An 18,006-nucleotide genomic window follows, 5' to 3' on the forward strand; every position below is an offset into this window, starting at 1 on the left:
TGGGAACAGACTTCAAGAAGGCTTGCCAACACAGATAATTTAACACCAGAAATGTGTTCATCACAAATACCATTGATGTTTTGCTGGAAATAATAGAACATGAACTTATCGATGGGTATAATATTTTCAGTTTAAGATATCACAAGTAGAAAGTAAATGATTTATTGAAGATTAAGTTTGGGATTATCCTCAGAATCAACCTTTATTTCCAGATTTTTAGCCAGTATTATTTTCATACAATCATACCAGCAGATCAAAAGGTATTACCACAGTCAAAAATAAATCCAGCGAATGGAGGGAGCAGTGTTTCACATTTGGCTTACAATGAAGGATATATTTATAGGACACGTTCAGATATGTTTGCACCATATCTCAAGTTCAAGCAGGCTTATCTTTTTGCATGATTAATTTATTTTTTTCTCCTGAATGAATAGTATGCTGTCTGTTGATGTAAGGTAATACCATTACAAGTTTGTAAAACAAATACGTTAGATTACGTGTGGTTATTAGAGCCATCCTGCAGGGTCAGGTAACGTTGATAGAAAAGTACAGAGTCAACACAATCTAAAAAGGAGAAGTTGCATCCAAAATAGGAAATTGCCACGTAACTTTTTTCTAGGTCTGTTATAGTTTACTTGGCTGTTGACATGAATTGTAGCTCACAGAGCAGCATCAGGTGTTGCGTTAGTGGTGGTTCATGTAGTACTAGAAGAATAACACAAAGTTTTAAGTCCTCTGTGGACTTACGTAATTCACCAAAAGGGGGAGCATAGAGGGTGAAGATTTGCCACAGTGATGACAGGGTTAATATTTTGATCCCTTACTCCTCTGACATATGCATCAAAGTGTCCTTGAGCAAGATACTGAACTGTTGCAGCCTCAATCATCAATGTATGAGCGTGTGAATTGGTGAAAGAGACACCTTTGTAAAGTAAGTGAAGTTCCTTATGATGGCTCCATATTCATAGATCCCGCTTTGTTCCCTTCATTCTTGTGTGGGACAGGTAAACCCCAATGTTTCCAGTATGCACATGGGTACATGCATACAGGTGGCGTTTGTTAGGTAGTGTTTTTGTGTTAATCACATTTTGACAGTTGTTAAAATTATGCAACATAGGAAAGATGGCAAATTAGAATTCTCAACATCCTCAACACATAATAGTTTGTTGTGTTGTTGGAACCCTTCTGAAGGCCAATGTTTTTTTCTGTGGTTTTAAGTTTATGTTTTACGTGTTGTGGCATCGGCAGCGGATTCATCAACATCAGTGTATTTCTTCCATCCTATGGATTTTGTATGCAGTGAAGATGGTTCTCAACTAGTCTGGTGTCAGGGCTCCCCTTATTTCCTTCTTGAATAGTTCCAACCCAAATGTTTGAGAATTTTCAACACTCAGATGTATTTAATGAAATATATTACAATCTGGATCGAAGACAGAACAAACCATAGTATGTCGCCATCATAAAACGGCAACCAACAGTGCAATGGTCAGTCAAAATGACCAGCAGGTGGCGGCTCCTGGGGGAAATATTCCCTCTCATAGAGACCATTAGCAGCCTTATTCAAAAGAAATTAACTATAAAAGTGCACCAGCTGTGAGGTTGTCAAATTCCAAGGATCTAGGTTTAACTGTACCTGAATATGCTAGTGGATACATATTGAATGGCGTTGTATGATGAATATTTTATCTGTAGCAGTCTGTCAAGGTCAGGGAAGTCAATTGTCAAGTCAATTTTATTTATATAGCTCCAAATCACAACAAAAGATATCTCATGACTCTTTACAAGTGGAGCAGGTCCAGTACCACACTCCTCCAATGAATTAACACCCAACAATTCTCCATCAGCAAGCACATCCTGCAACAGCGGCGACAAAAACCTTCCTTTTAACAGGCAGGAACGTCGAGCAGACCCAGGCTCAATGGGGACGGCCTTCTGCTTTGACTGGTTGGGGGGTAAGAGAGCGGGGCAGAGACAAAGACAGATAATGGAGGAAGACAGATATGCAGAAGGAAAGAGTGGGACAGAGATTGAGAGAGAGAAAGGGAAGAGACTGATGGACAGACGGGGACGTGAGCAGGTGGCGCTACGGGTGGCAGCTTGAGCCTCTTCAGGTCTGCAGTCTCCTCCAGCAGCACCCGGGATCTGGGATGAGGGGAGCCCAGGGCTCCAGAGAAGAAGACGAGTCAGTAATATGTATGAGTATGATTTATGTATGACACATATAGGAGGACAGAGAGGGAAGAGAGGATGAGAGAGAAGCCCAGTGCACCATGGGAGATCCACCAGCAGCCTAAGCCTATAGCAGCATATCTAAGGGCCAGCCAAAGCAGCCCAACTATAAGCCTGATCAAAAAGGGAACATCAGGTATCTTTCTTGTACTCTAAGGGAAACGTGGTTTGCAGCAGGTACACCAACAGACTTAACCCTACATTACCAGCCTTTTTCAACATAATTATCATAAGTACTTTGACATAAAAAAGAAACTTTTATCAGTATTTCAAAAATATTCACAAGTGCTCAAATTAATGTGTACGAATGATACGAAGTATATGTGTGGATAGATTTGTTGCATTTCCTGCCACTTTCATGTCACAAAGAAAGCCTGCTTAGTTTTTGAACTTCATAGCGTACTTTATACTTCATACAGTAGCTTGCAGTCACAAAACTTTCATACGACGAATGTTTCGTTCTATCAGCTATCGAGAACTTCAGGAACTGGACAGCCTGCCTGCTTCCTCTCTGTCACCCACAGGAACTCCAGATGATTCTAAATAGAGATAGTGTTTACTCAATTTTTGTGAAAACTTGGATTAGAAATTATCTGTTAATTTCACTGATTGCCTGCTCATCCTGAAATACTTAACTGAAGCCAATATCCATCTGCATCTACTTGTATGGTTGTGTGGTGAATGTTGAAAATTTTTCTCAATAACAAATATCTGATTGTTCACACATGAGCTTCTGTAAAATGCGGAATTGATGTAATGCAAATTAGATGTGTTGTCATGCTTTCCAAAACCCAAAGATTTTATGGAGCACAAGGAGGTCTATAGTCTGTAGTGTTGGTGGTCTCCCCTTCGTGTATCACAATATTCACAGGAATTACATGCTTTGTGGTGGCGCATCAATCAATCAGTCATGGTTGCGCTGTCCCTCCATGTTATTGGAAAAAAAATCAAGATGTCATGTGTGATGTCATCTTTTAGTCCTCGTCTTTAGTTCCTACAGTGATAAATGTGTCAGTGTGGAAAACAAACAAACAAATTATTTCAGGTCATAAACATGTTGTGCTGAGAAAACAGTTAGCAACAGTGTGCAAGAAAATGTTACATGCATAATCAAACATATTAAAAAAAACAACCAAGATAGCCCAAGACTCCAAAGGGTTAAATCTGTGCATGTTCAACAGCCTTAATATGGGTATAAGATGAGCTGTAAGGGACATATCAGATTTTATATGTGGCATGTGTAATTTATTTGTTGACTGTACACATTTCCAGTTACGGTAATGTTACACAGCATGATCAAAAATAGAAAGGCATTTGCAAGTCTGGCCGTAGTGTCACTAAGCATAAAGTGATGACAGAGACTACTAGAGTACATATAAGGCAGCTCATAAGGTGTCATATGCCTGCGTAGTTGTCTGATTTCATCACTTAAGTGTGACACTTTCAACCAGAACTGCTTGTCCAGCTTCGCTAAATGGTAGATACAATGATTTGTATTGCTAATGAATTGAACGTGCATTGTTCATTCAGTCAGTTTGAAGGGATCTTTATTACAAGTCATGGATAGATGATTTAAATGTATTTTGCTGCGATAAGATTGAAATTGTGTTTCCTAACATTTCAAGGGGGTCTCTTTGTAGTGCAGTAATGCTTGCTACCAGTTCTGAAGTTTTTTGGGTTGTTTTTTTTGGGGGGGAAAGAAGACCGAGTATTGCATGCTTATGCTTTTAGATACCATCAGAAAGTAACAATGATAAATCAAATTTTTGCATTAGATTGCATGATAGGGAGCTGTCCAACACTTGTAATATTCACAGCCTTTGTCTAGTCGTACTTATAGTCCAAACAGTGTTTGCACTTGTAAGTCTTGTTCCGAATATCCTGTTTAAAAACTGTTGCGAATTCTGTCAGACCAGATCTCAGTGACAGGGAATGAAAGGCTGTTCAGACCTCTGTCATGTAATACTTTATTTTTGATGTACATTTTTAAGCTATGTAATAAACTTCATATTTTGAAATTTGTATTGTTTATTGCCTCTGTTATATCATGAGCGAGGTCTGCAGTATGTTCAGTACCAAAGTGTAATTGAAATTTTCTTTTGATCAAGTATTTATGAAACATTTCTGGTTATATCACTGATGTTCTATCTGGATGACCGTAGTTGAACTAGTTAATTGTAAATGTTGGATAAGAATAGAATTAGACAATATGGCATTTGTTTCGTGTAACCGGATACAAATATTCATTGAGACAGGTCATCATGATAATCTTGCAACGTTAATGTTCAGCTTTAAACATCGAAGGTGAGGGCAGTATTAACTTTCAGTCTTTTTGACTTCCACAACTGTGAATTTAAGATTTATTCATCAATTAAGTGCAAAAGTGAGTATAATTCTGCATTTTTTGGAGAAGAAACATCCTTGCTTACAGTAGGTCGTACAAGCATAGTGTGTGATTAATTCTTAAGAGGCATAACTGATGTTTGAGCTTTTCTATTTTATATACATTCCTAAAATAGGATTTCATTTTGTAGTAAGTGGTTTTCAGTTAGGCTAATCTGTTATACAAGTTTCTTTTTATGGTTCTTTTTTCACAGTGGACAGTAGCCACATGGAACGCGAAAGAATTCTGTTTAATGTAGTAATAAGATATTATCCATTTGCTTGTAGTATGGGAATGAAAATTGATTGCAGCTTCACGGGTTAAATTTTGCCCCTGATGCTCTATTATAAATAACTTAGCTTCATAGCTCCATAAAAAGGTGTCATTTAAGATTGAGCCTGATGACTTGATACTCATATCACTCCTGCTAAAAGTGCTGCTCAGCAGAGGAGGTCTCATTTTACCAGACCTTTCCTTGTGGACATGAATCATGACCATTTCTTGGGCTGGAAACTTACACTCTTAAGCCAGTTAAATGGGTAGTCTAGTTTCACGCACATTCTTGGCAAATCAACCAGTCTCACTCCACCGAGTTGCTTTCCTGACCAATGTATGAAAAACGAGAGGATAAATAATACAAATAAATTCCGTGAAGTAATGAGGAAATTGTTTATTGAATAAATACACTGTGAGAAGACAATTCAACAGCTAGTTCATATTTTATGAACTCAGTTGAAAGGTGCCAAAAGGATGTCTCTTATTCAGCAGCGTCAGACTGGAAAGAAGACAAGAATAAAAATCAGTCGTAAATCTCAGCACTTGACCCATCAACCAATTCAGACAATTTTGTTGATTACTTGAGTCTCTTTACAATGTAAATAAAGATTTTTTATTTAAAAAAGTGTATTATTTTAATTATTTGATGATATTGTCATGTAAATGGTTACCTTTCCAGCGTCACGGCTCTTGGCTCTCAGCTTGTTAACCTGGGACTCAGCGATGTCAGCACGCTCCTGAGCCTCCTCCATCTCATGCTGGACCTTCCTCAGCCTGGACAGGTGAGTGTTGGCCTGCTCCTCCTATTAAGTATTTGGAGTAACGGAACATTGTTTTTGTGTTCAGTAATCCATCATATTAGTACACCTTATGAACGTGGGTTTCAATTTGTGCTACTCTCCCAAAATAAAAATGAGGAAAATTCCACTTACAGCCTCCTCAGCCTGTCTCTTGTAGGCCTTGACTTTAAGCTGCAGTTTATCCACCAGATCCTGAAGTCTGTGCACATTCTTCTTGTCCTCCTCAGTCTGTGCATCAAAACGATTGTTAACACAGGAGTATAAAGAGGATTAAGATAGTATTGCTTATTGCTAGGACTTAAATTCGAATTTACCTGGTAGGTGAGCTCCTTCACTCTCCTCTCATATTTGCGGACTCCTTTAATAGCATCAGCTCCACGCCTCTGCTCGGCATCAACTTCAGCTTCCAGTTCACGCACCTGTAAAATCATCATGATAATACATCAGTATTATGCACATAGGGCTCAGTGTGTAACAGAGAAACTGTTTTTTTTGCATTTCCAGAAAATGATTTCTACACAGTTCGTACCCTGGACTCCAGCTTCTGGAGCTGCTTCTTGCCACCCTTCATGGCGAGACTCTCAGCCTCATCCAGACGGTGCTGCAGGTCCTTGACGGTGACCTCCAGGTTCTTCTTCATCCTCTCCAGGTGAGCGCTGGTGTCCTGTTCCTTCTTCAGCTCCTCAGCCATCATGGCTGCCTGAAATTATGAAAGATCAAGAATCAAGTGAGATTTTTAATATATTTACTATAATCACAAAATAGTCATTTTGAACCATTTAGAAAATAGCAAGTGTAGAGCTGAAAACTCACATCAGTGATAGCCTTCTTGGCTTTCTCCTCAGCATTTCTTGCTTCCTGAACAGCATCGTCCACTTCACCCTGGACCTGGACAAGGTCTGACTCCAGCTTCTTCTTGGTGTTCATGAGACTGGTATTCTGAATGATAAAAATTCAATATAGATTTATTTGTAATTAAAGAAGGTATTCTGCATGAATTATTTGTTAAATTACTGAATATGAACCTGAGAGTGAAGCAGTCCAACACGCTCGCTAGCATCAACCAGCTCCTGCTCAGCCACTTTGCGGCCTCTCTCAGTCTGCTCCAGAGCGGCTCTCAGCTCCTCGATTTCTGCCAGCATCAGGACATTTCTGCGCTCCACCATGGCAACCTGCTCCTTCATGTCTTCTTGTCCTCTGAGAGCATCATCAAGGTGAAGTTGGGCATCCTGAAAAAGTAAAGTGTTCTGTTAACTTTCTATATTCCATATACTTTCTTAATTCATTGGTCCAACAAACTTCACCTTGAGCTGTCCCTGGACATTCCTCAGTTGTTTCTGGGCCTCAGCAGCCTGCCTGTTGGCGTGGCTCAGCTGAATCTCCATCTCATTCAGGTCTCCCTCCATCTTCTTCTTGACTCTCAGGGCATCATTCCTGCTCCTGACCTCAGCATCAAGAGTGCTCTGCATGGAGTCAATCACTCTCTGGCTGTTCCTCTTGATCTGCTCCATCTCCTCATCTTTCTCTGCCAGCTTCCTGTCGACCTCACCCTTGATCTGGTTGAGCTCAAGCTGAACACGGAGAATCTTAGCCTCCTCGTGCTCCAGTGTACCCTAAAGGAAAAAGTTTGAATATTTGAATGTTTTCTAAATTAGTACAATTGCAGTTGATTATAAAGGTAGTCAGATGTTGGAATTTAGATATTTACTTCGGCTTCCTCCAGTGCAGACTGAATCTCGGACTTCTCAGTCTCCACGGTCTTCTTGGCCTTCTCCAGTTCATGGATACTCTTTCCGGTCTCACCAAGCTGTTCAGTCAGGTCTGAGATCTCCTCTGTAGATTAAAAGTAAAAGACAAAATATTGTGAAGGTCTTGGTCTACCTGGCTCAGGCTGGGTATCTTACATACATTTGTGTTCAAACTTATGTTACGTTGGTCAAAATGTACTGACATCCTGAAATGATTGTGTACTGGTAATAATATACTTCTTGTCTACAAGTTCAATTCTCTATTAATTTCAGTCATAATTACTCACGCTGGAGGTTCTTGTTCTCTCTCTTCATGGTCTCCAGCTGATCCAGAGCCTCCTCATAAGAGTTCTTCATCTTGAACAGTTCAGTGCTGAGAGAGCGAGCCTCCTTCTGGGCTCCTTCCAGCTCAGCCTGGCCCTCCTCGTACTTCTGTTTCCATTCTGCCAGGACCTTAAAATATATAGATGAACAACAATTATAACAGGATATTCAGTAGATTTGAGTTTTATTCAGGGAAATTTGATTTTGATTTCATGTCACCTTATCAAAGTTCCTCTGCTTCTTGTCAAGGTTAGCAGCCAGAGCATTTGCTCTCTCCACATCAATCATGAGGTCCTCCACCTCACCCTGCAGCCTCTGCTTGGTCTTCTCCAAAGAGGCGCACTTGGAGTTCACAGCCTCAATGGACTCCTCTGCGTCCTGGAGACGCTGGGCAAGCTTTTTCCTGTAGTGAAGAGGAAGATGTTAAAATGATACCTTAAAAAGCAAGCAGTTGAAATGGATTTAAACTCAGAAAGACAGAGACGTACTTGGCCTCCTCCAGCTCCTCGGTGCGCTGGATAGCATCAGTCTCATATTTGGTTCTCCACTGAGCCACCTCACTGTTGGCCTTGGACATTCCTCTCTGGAGCTCAGCTTTAGCCTCCTGCTCCTCCTCAAACTGTTCTCTGAGCAGGTCACAGTCGTGGCGGGCCGACTGAACGGAATGGGCCAGGGCATTTTTGGCCTGATGAACGTGACAAGACACATTTTAATGACTCACGTATCAATTAAATATCAGAAAGGTGCATTTTGAAATTAAAAAAATGTAATACTCATGGTACCAGGTATAAAATTATTTCATTATCCTGTTCAGCTCATTTGCATTCAGATTTCAATTTGGGGTCCAGGGAGGCTTGATAATAGATTTTTAATCCAACAAATTAAGTTTTAAGCATCACTTAGCACTCAAATCCTACATGTAAATGGAGAAACAGTTGACAAACCACATTTCTAAGGAAAGATTCTATTAACTCTCAGTGAAAACTTTATCACAGAATATGAGGATTTTTATACCTTGACTTCCTCCTCAACATGCCTCTTCAGCTCCTCAATCTGCTGAGTGAAGGCCTGTTTGCCTCTTGTGAGCTGGGAAACCAGAGCTTCTTTCTCCTCAAGCTGGCGAGAGAACTCACCTGAATGACAAGAAGTTGGATGTGTGATTTGTGATATTCATCATTCCAGGTCTCATTTAATTTAATTTCATGTTTCTCACCATTCTCGGTCTGAAGTCTTGCCCTCTGTGCATTAATGTCATTCAGCTGGCGAACATTCTCATCGTTTTTGGCTTTGAGTTCACTCAGCTGATCCTCAAGAGTTCTGCACATTTTTTCCAGGTTGCCCTAAAATCAATCATCCATAATAAATACATTGTATATTTACATTCAAATATTGAGCAAATCTTCAGATTTAAATTTATGGCCATTTTTATCTCACACCCCTCACTTTCAAACAAATGACTTGCCTTTGACTTAGCGACAGCCTCCATGTTGCTGGAGAGGTCATCAATCTCCATCTTGTACTCGCTCTTCTCCTTCTCCAACTTCTGTTTGACGCGCTGGAGGTTGTCAATCTGCTCACCCAGCTCTGCAACACTGTCGGCCTGCTTCTTGCGGAGAGCGGCTGAGGTGGCTTCATGCTGCAGGGTTGATTCTTCAAGGTCGCGACGCAGCTTCTGGAACTCAGCCTCACGCTTCTTGTTCATCTCAATCTGAGCGGCTGTTGCTCCACCAGCCTCCTCGAGCCTCTCACTGATCTCCTCAAGCTCCCTGGAGAGGTCAGCCCTCTGCTTCTCCACCTTTGCCCTAGCAGCCCTCTCAGCCTCAATCTCTTCCTCCAGCTCCTCAATACGAGCCTGCCATTGATGATAGTGTTGTCAAAAAGGTGCAGTTTTCATTTACTAAGTCTTAAAATATATATATGCTGTCTACGGTGTGTTACCTGGAGTTCCTTGATCTTCTTCTGGAGCTGAGCACCCAGAGACTGTTCATCCTCAATCTTGCTCAGGAGCTGGCTAATCTCAAAGTCCTTCCTTTATGGAGAGAGTAAAATCATAGTTGCAATTGATGTTGGGGTTCAGTATGTAAAATTCTGGGCAATAATTACTGAAGCATATAAAATCGTATTTGTTGCAAAATGTGAACAGAAGTAAAAATCCCTTACTTCTTGATTTTCTCGTCAGATTGCTGCTTGTCATTCTCCAGATCCATGATGGATTCCTGGGCCAATTTCAGATCTCCCTCAAGCTTTCTCTTGGCTCTCTCAAGGTCCATACGGAGCTTCTTCTCTTGCTCCAGTGATCCCTCAAGCTTTTAAGAAAACATTATGGTCACATAAATTGTTATTGTATGTAGATGTAATAGAGTATGATTTCAAATACACAAGCTGTGAACCCAAACTCATGATCAAAAGCTATGGTTTTCCTCACATCATCCACTTGCTGCTCCAGCTTTGTCTTGGCCTTGGTCAGAGTGTTGACTTTGTCTTCCTCTGCCTGGAGATCATCCAGTGTTTGCTGGTGGGCCTCTTGGAGGGCTTTCTTCTCCTTGGTCAGTTTGGCAATAGACTCATCTTGAGATGCCATCTCCTCTGTCAGGTTTTTCACCTGAAGTATTGAAAAAAGTTGTTGAAATGAAGTTGAAACATGTCCATATCTTTATAAAAGAGAATTCATATATGGAACTCATAAATGGAACCTTGTTTTCAGTGGCATGTTTCTCCTTCTCCACTTTAGCCAAGGTGAGTTCCAAGTCATCAATGTCTTTCTTCAGCTCAGAGCATTCGTCCTCCAGCTTCCTCTTCTTGGCAGTCAGCTCGGCGTTGATTTCCTCTTCATCCTCCAGTCTCTCAGTTGTCTCTTTGAGTTTGGCCTCGAGCTGGATCTTGCTCTTAATGAGCCCTTCACACCTTTCCTCAGCATCTGAGAGGTTCTCAACTTCCTGTAGAACAGTTGAGCATGTTATTTTTTTGTGAAGGATATTCATATTTGTTTGTAATCATTTTGTTAATGTACTACTGTCGTTCGACCAGTAGACAAGAAATGTGAAGCACGATGAAGAATGTGAGTGTGTGTTAAGAGTATGTGGCCTAAACATTGTAAAATACTTAGTTGATCGGAGAATCAAAGTTATTTCTGTGTTCTGCTTACAGCTGCTACTTGAAGTTGCAGGTCGTTCTTTTCTTGCAGCAGGGAAACCATTTTCTCCTCCAGTTCCTTCTTCTTGGCCAGGGCAGCAGCAAGGTCTGATTGCATCTTATCATAGTTTTCCTTCATTTGTGACAGCTCCTTCTCAGTCTCAGCACTCTTCAGAAGAGGCTTGATCTTGAAGTAAAGTTTCAGCCATGGCCAGTTCTTGACATTCATGAATGAACGGATATTGTACTGGATGGAATAGATGGATTCCCTGGAAATTACATAAATAAAGTTAAACTTTCTTACCTACTGTGAATTTGTGAGACAATTAAACAAACGTCCATTTATTTGGATGGAACAGATTGTCTGTGTTCTTGTAAAAATCTTACCTCCTCTCCATCATCTTAACAAACTCCCTCCTCATGACATATCCTCTGGCAAGAGCCTGAGTCATGGTCACCAGCTCAGCCAACTTCTCATCTCTCATCTCCTCCAGGGTACCCAGCAGACCAGCTTTGAAGAACACCTGTGTTTTAAAGTGAGAAAAATTGATTAATGATGCATAATCTACAACAGCGCATCATTCACATGTCATGTCTGTTGATATTTTCCCAGTAAATGCACCTTTGTGTGTCCAAATCTGTACTGAGTGTGATCCACATCAATGGAGCCAAGAAGCTTCTCTGAAGCTTTCTTGTTGTCAATGAACTGTCCCTCTGGGATGACACTGGCATTCAGGACTTTGTATCTATGACAGAAAATTACATTGTATGAGTATTTGTTTCACATTTGTACCTCAGGTTTCTCATCATAATTCTTCTGAAATAGACATGAACTGATATCTGAAGCCACCTCTGCTTGAAGTCACCGTAGAGGATTCTGCTGGGGAAACCCTTTCTGCAGATTCTGATACCCTCCAGCACACCGTTACACCTCAGCTGATGGATGACCAAGAAGTTCTCCATGAGACCTGAAATGTATCAATTTGTTGGTTTATATCATTTTTTGCACAATTGTATGACATGTAGTACACAAATTGTGTCAGAGTGCTTTTTACCTGGGGTCTTTGATTCGTTAGGAATCAGGCAGCGCACAAAGTGAGGGTGAGTGCTCCTCAAGTTGGTCATCAGCTTGGCCAAATTCTCCTGGAAGGGTGGAATATAATTTTTAGCAAACAGACATGGACCCAGCACCTAACATCTAATCTAATTTGATTTAAAATACCTTTCTGAATGAATGAAGCTTACCCTGAAAAGTGCAGACACGGTCTGGAAGGAACCACCCTTCTTCTTGCCACCCTTCTTGCCACCGGCAGCCTCTATATTTCAACACAGCATTTTATGAACAGCACAGACTGTGTGTTATTTGGTGGAGTGTCAGCAGTTTCCCCAAAAATATTGCCTCTTAAGGATTAAGTCTTCGTTCATTTTTGTTTATGCTTGTACACCACACATTCATTTACTAAATTACAACACTTCCACACAGTAATGACATGATCAGCTTCTTACCCTCAGCACTGCCATGGGTTGCGTACAGGAAGGCCAGAAGTTTGTTTGAAGCCTTCTGGTAGAGCTGGACGACGGAGTCATTCAGGGGGTCCTTGTTCTTGTCCAGCCAGCCACTGATGTTGTAGTCCACTGTTCCAGCATAGTGGACCAGGGAGAAGTGAGCCTCAGCCTTGCCCTTTCCAGGCTTTGGCTTCTCAAAGGCCTTGGTCTTGCCAAGATGCTGATCGTGCAGCTTGTTCTTGAAAGTAGTATCAGAGGCCTTGGGGAACATGCACTCCTCTTCAAGGATGGAGAAGATGCCCATTGGCTGTGGGTAAATTATAACATATCACATATTATCAAGTATTTAGCAGACAACCAGACAGCAGGAATTATTACTGACCAACAGATTCATCTTACCTTCTCAATAAGCTCAATGCAGGCAGCCAAGTCCATACCGAAGTCAATGAACTCCCATTCAATGCCCTCCTTCTTGTACTCCTCTTGCTCCAGGACGAACATGTGCTGGTTAAAGAACTGTTGCAGTTTCTCATTGGTGAAGTTGATGCAGAGCTGCTCCAAGCTGTTGAACTGTAATTACATAAACTCAGTCAACTGCATTGCAAAATGATGTGCATCTCTAAAAACACTTGGAAGTTTTTCAAATTACTCACATCGAAGATCTCAAATCCAGCAATATCCAACACTCCAATGAAGAACTGTCTTGGCTGCTTAGTGTCCAACATCTCATTGATACGGATGACCATCCACAAGAACATTTTCTCATAGATAGACTTGCACAGAGCTGAGACAGCGTTGTTGACCTATAAACAGAATCAGTATCATAAGAAATCATCCCAAATCACATTTTCATGTCAAGAGTTACAATATTGCTTAAATTTGTAACACACATTTTCTTTTTCTCACCTGTGGGACGGTCTGACCTTTGGTGACCATCTCATTTCCGACTTTGACCCTTGGGTAGCACAGAGCTTTCAGCATATCAGCTGAGTTCAGGCCCAAAAGGTAGGCAATTTTGTCAGCCACTGATGGAAAGACAATCTATTAGCTGTGAGTGATGTGGGACATACCCAGCATGAGATATGATACTCATCCCTTGCAAAATGTGCAAGACAGTAATATTTTCAGAATTACCCTCAGTGCCATCAGGTTCAGCCTGCTCCTCGCGCTGCTTCTGCTTGAATTTCATGTTGCCGTGATGCATCACAGCACCAGTCAGCTTGTAGATACCAACTTTCTCCTCAGCAGTGAAGCCCAGGATGTCAATAGCAGTCTGTATTGCACATGAAGCAAAGTCATTAGAGTTTAAGCATTTGTCACCAGTTTTCAAAAGTACACTTCTCCTATAACATAACAAGCATCAGTTGTTTTCTTACATCTGTTGCAATGAACTCCTCCACGTCATTGATACTCTTGACAGTGATTTCACCCTGACTGATCATTGGGTAGTCATAGGGGTTGGTGGTGATCAGGAGAGCCTCTGGAAGGAAATAGAGGAAAAACACAAGTCAATGTCTGTACTAATTTTGGTCCTATTCTATATTTATTTTGATGTAACACACCCAGAAGCTCAGGCTTGTGGCCAGTCATCAGCTGGTAGAAGATATGGTAGCTCCTCTCAGCAGACAACTGGAAGGTCACACGGGACTTCTCCAGCAGATCTAACAACAAATTAAAACAGAGAATATGAGATTTGTCCATTATATTACATATCATTAGTTTATCACAAGCCATATTTTAGAACTGACTAATCTCACACCACAAGTTAAACTTACAAGTTTCAATATCAGCTGAAGCAAGTTTGCCAGAGGAACCAAAGTGGATTCTGATGAATTTACCCTAGAGAGACAGACCATGAACAAAATCATTCCTTTAAATCTTAAAAAAGCGGAACATAATTTTTTTCTTTGACTACTTACGAAACGAGAGGAGTTGTCATTCCTCACGGTTTTGGCATTACCATAAGCCTCCAGCAGAGGGTTGGCTGCAACAATTTGGTCCTCAAGGGAGCCCTGTGCGAAAGGTATTTAATTACATAAGACACCCATCCAAATGAATATACTAACAACAAACAGTTAATGTATATTACCTGCATTTTGCCGGGTGTTGGCTCAGCCTTCTTTGCTCCAATAGCTGCAATTGTTGCAAAGTACTGGATGACACGCTTGGTGTTGACAGTCTTTCCAGCACCGGATTCACCACTGGTTTAAAGGATACATTATGTCAGGTTGCAGCATCGTTATTCTCAAGTTTTTAAAGCAATCTCATGTATGTGCCACTTACGTAATCAGGATAGACTGGTTCTCACGATCTGAAAATGCAAACATCCTTGTATGAATTAAGTTGTTTCTTTACATCAGCAAGCTCATGTTTTCGTTCAGTTATACAAAGTTTAACAATGATGATAATTATTTTTATCTCACCAGTGAGCATGAACTGATAGGCATTGTCAGAGATGGAGAAGATGTGGGGTGGAGCCTCAATCCTCTTCTTGCCTCTGTATGCTCCTACACAAGTAGCATCATACACGGGAAGCCACTTGTAGGGATTCACGACGACGCAGAACAACCCAGAATAGGTCTGTCATGGCACAGATGGAAAATAAATGTTGTTATTACCCTTTAGATATGCAGATATACATTTACTATTCATTCAAGTGAAAACTTACGTAGATCATCCATGATGCATAACGCTCTTTGAGGTTATACAACACACAGGGCTCATTCAGATGGGTCATCATGGCCATGTCCTCAATTTTGTCGAACTTTGGAGGATTCATGGCATGGATGTCATCCTCTTTCACAGTGATTGACTGGACAGGAGACACAATACATTCAGTTTTTTTGATGGAGTGTAAATATTCCATTTACACACAATTTCAATGGGTGGCATTCTTTTATATTGAAAAAGTCTTGGAAATAGATTGGAAGGTTCTGTTCAAAAATAGATAATTGCCTACCTTTCCGGACAGAGTTTCAACTGTGGCTTTTCCACCCTCTTTCTTTGTAAGTTTACCCTTGAGGTACATCTCATCTGGATCCGCCACAAAGTAGGCAGTTTTGGCATCAAATGGGGCAGTCTGAGCCTCAATCCTCTCCCTCTCCGGTTTCCGGAGATAAATGGCTGCAGCGCCATACTGCTCCATCTCCGCGTCTGTACTCATGGTGGCTCTTTAGTGGGGCCTGTAGAGTAGAAGTATTTTTTAAAAATCAGCGTGATTTAGTTTTGAGCCTCTGACCATCTGATGACGGAGATTTTGATTTGTTTTCTTTACCTCAGCTCGCTCCAGAAAAGAATGTGTGGTACAGTATCCAGAGGAGTGTTATGAGGCTATAAAAAGATTATTTCAGGATGAGTACAGTCATGTTTGTTCATCTCCTTTTATAAAAAACTGCAAAAGGCCCATATGCTTTCGAGCAATCAAAGACGAATGTGACAAAACATCAAACATTTACTAAACTTTACTGAATGTATCAAGTTGAAAATCCCCCAAACTTCCATCCACAACCAGAGATAAAGTTAGCTCATGATGATCTCTTACAGAATGGATTAACGTACTTTGTGTGGGTGGATAGTAACACACAGAGAAAATGAAGAAGTATTAAAATAAAGTACAATACATTTTTTAAGAATATTTTGAAATCGCTTCAAATCATATTAACCTTCAAATTATTTTGATATGCCATTCAGTTTAAATGTGAATAACTGAGAGTGAATTCATTTTGAACTAAGGAAACATATTGATTGTCATGGATAATTAAAAAAAAGTAATTCATAACAACTAATCAGTAGGGATTCAGACGGGAGTCACAGTCAGTACACTCACCTGTGCTGGAAGCCTATCAGTTAATGCAGAAGTCCAGTGCTGCCTCTTTTATAGAGGGTCGGAATGCCGGCTCAGCAGCAGTCTCTCCCTCAGTTTGGGCATGGTCTCTTATCATCCTGTTTCTTATTTAGTAGCAGTGATATTTGTGGAGCTGGTAAGCAATTATGAGTAATTAAAATCTGAAAAATGCAGTGTGATATTACACCAACTGATATATGATTGCACGGTGAAAGCTTTGAGTGCTAATTATATATTTCAAATACAGTGAAGCAAACTATTTTTAGTCTAATGTAAACATGCTAAATTCAATAGTAATATTGAGTATGAACACCATGCTTTTAAAATAACAGAGGAGAAATTACAAAGTATATGGGAAAGAGTTTAATGAATCTATTAAGACTTTACTTGATTTCCTTGATGAATGATACATGTCGAGCATATCAGAGAAAGGAGATGTGTCTATTCATTTCTCCAAGGCACACAGTTATGAAGCTACAAGCTTTCTCCTTTACTGTGGCTCTGCTTCTGCAGACATGGATCATTAATGTTATCATTAATTAAATCCTGCAGAATATGGTGTGTGAACAATTCCAAAAATATACAGTTGTGGAATTTAACAGCTTGGAAAGACATTGAAATGATCATTGACATTATCATCCTTAATTTTATTTTTGGGAAGCTTTGGAGGTTGGAAACCCATCTAAATTCCATTGGTATACAGTTGCAGGACACTTGCATGTTTCAGATCTCTCAGATGAAAGAACCCTCATCCTCGAATGACACCATAAAAGACACTTTTTCAGTGTTCAGTTATTGTTAATAGTTATCTTCTGTTCAAAAAAAGTATTTACTTAATCTGTGTGATTTGCAGTGCCTGATAATACATTAAATCGTATTTTTAGTATTCACCAAAACGTCAATTCTGCCTGTAAAACTTGACAGGTGTATTTCCCAGTCGTACTTAAGAGTACATATCATTACATATCACTGCACTTGTTAACTATTACAAAATTGTATAAATATAAAATTGCCAATTAGGAAATTAAACCACTTTTAATTTAGATTATATGGCATTCTTGGTTTTAAATTGGCAATCCAATAAATTAGTTTTTGAACCACACACACACATTTGTGTTCTAAAGTTACCTGACTGTGGCACATCTTGCACATCTCATATTCCTGTAATAAAATTAAAGATGAGGTACAGTCCATAGAAGTTCAATGGCCTGTTATGAGTCTCCGTAAATGGATATGTAAACAGCTGGCAACTCATTTGAGATCAGGCCCAAAATAAATTCCACACAAGGCAAAATGAATTTCATCCCGTTGGCTACATTTGATACTACAAGACGCTGACATCTGTCTGAGACGCATGATACATGTGTCCTGGCAGGTCTGACCATGATGGGATTTTAAGTCAGTTTTGGTTCTCCATCTAACCTATACAAGCATATGCACACTTTACCTGTTTCAGAAGTGGGATAATCATTGTAACTTTGTTATTTTGACCCATTTCAGGATTGGCACTTAGGACTCATTAGTTCATTTTAGAAGATAAGGGGAGGGCTCAAAATACAGGACAAAATAGATTCTAAAACACTTCATAACTTATTTGCTGATGATAATTACACAAGTTCACATTATCACGTCCAAATATCTTTTTTTATTATTCTTTTTCATTAATCTAAGATGCTATATGTGCTACATGTTGTGCTCTCTATGCATGTAGAGAGTTTATACCAGAGCAGCTACCTTCACCTTTCTGCCTTGTTAAATAATCCC

At 40.1% G+C, this 18,006-nt stretch overlaps 2 protein-coding genes across 2 annotated transcripts in view; one reads left to right on the forward strand and one right to left on the reverse strand.

The window, feature by feature from the left end:
- xab2 (XPA binding protein 2) overlaps nt 1-18,006 on the forward strand; it is a 59,001-nt gene that overhangs the window by 15,114 nt on the left and 25,881 nt on the right. The gene's annotated exons all lie outside the window — the stretch shown is intronic.
- LOC147244802 (myosin heavy chain, fast skeletal muscle-like) lies at nt 5,260-15,576 on the reverse strand. Its single transcript, XM_086186030.1, has 39 exons — nt 15,358-15,576; nt 15,067-15,210; nt 14,822-14,978; nt 14,682-14,709; nt 14,488-14,599; nt 14,318-14,410; nt 14,174-14,237; nt 13,961-14,059; nt 13,775-13,878; nt 13,533-13,671; nt 13,305-13,423; nt 13,052-13,201; nt 12,798-12,968; nt 12,399-12,705; nt 12,138-12,208; nt 11,948-12,035; nt 11,743-11,860; nt 11,515-11,638; nt 11,280-11,416; nt 10,906-11,161; nt 10,454-10,696; nt 10,186-10,362; nt 9,921-10,066; nt 9,699-9,789; nt 9,223-9,612; nt 8,974-9,100; nt 8,775-8,893; nt 8,249-8,445; nt 7,980-8,163; nt 7,724-7,889; nt 7,397-7,521; nt 6,993-7,301; nt 6,714-6,917; nt 6,502-6,627; nt 6,218-6,388; nt 6,003-6,107; nt 5,821-5,916; nt 5,560-5,691; nt 5,260-5,387 (listed from the first exon to the last, which is right to left on the reverse strand). The coding sequence occupies exons 1-39, from the start codon at nt 15,559-15,561 to the stop codon at nt 5,370-5,372; spliced, it is 5,811 nt and encodes a 1,936-aa protein (XP_086042156.1). The 5' UTR covers nt 15,562-15,576; the 3' UTR covers nt 5,260-5,369.

Source organism: Aulostomus chinensis, chromosome 18 (assembly GCF_037954235.1).
Source record: "Aulostomus chinensis isolate RoL2024-O1b breed Wild chromosome 18, RoL_Achi_v1.0, whole genome shotgun sequence".
Classification (NCBI taxonomy): domain Eukaryota; kingdom Metazoa; phylum Chordata; class Actinopteri; order Syngnathiformes; family Aulostomidae; genus Aulostomus; species Aulostomus chinensis.

Coding starts and splice junctions, on each gene's coding strand:
- LOC147244802 (XM_086186030.1), bottom strand. CDS start 15,561: ATGAGTACAGACGCGGAGATGGAGCAGTATGGCGCTGCAGCCATTTAT. Junction 14,710..14,821: donor CTATCAGTTCATGCTCACTG/GTGAGATAAAAA, acceptor TTGCATTTTCAG/ATCGTGAGAACCAGTCTATC. Junction 14,238..14,317: donor ATGACAACTCCTCTCGTTTC/GTAAGTAGTCAA, acceptor CTGTCTCTCTAG/GGTAAATTCATCAGAATCCA.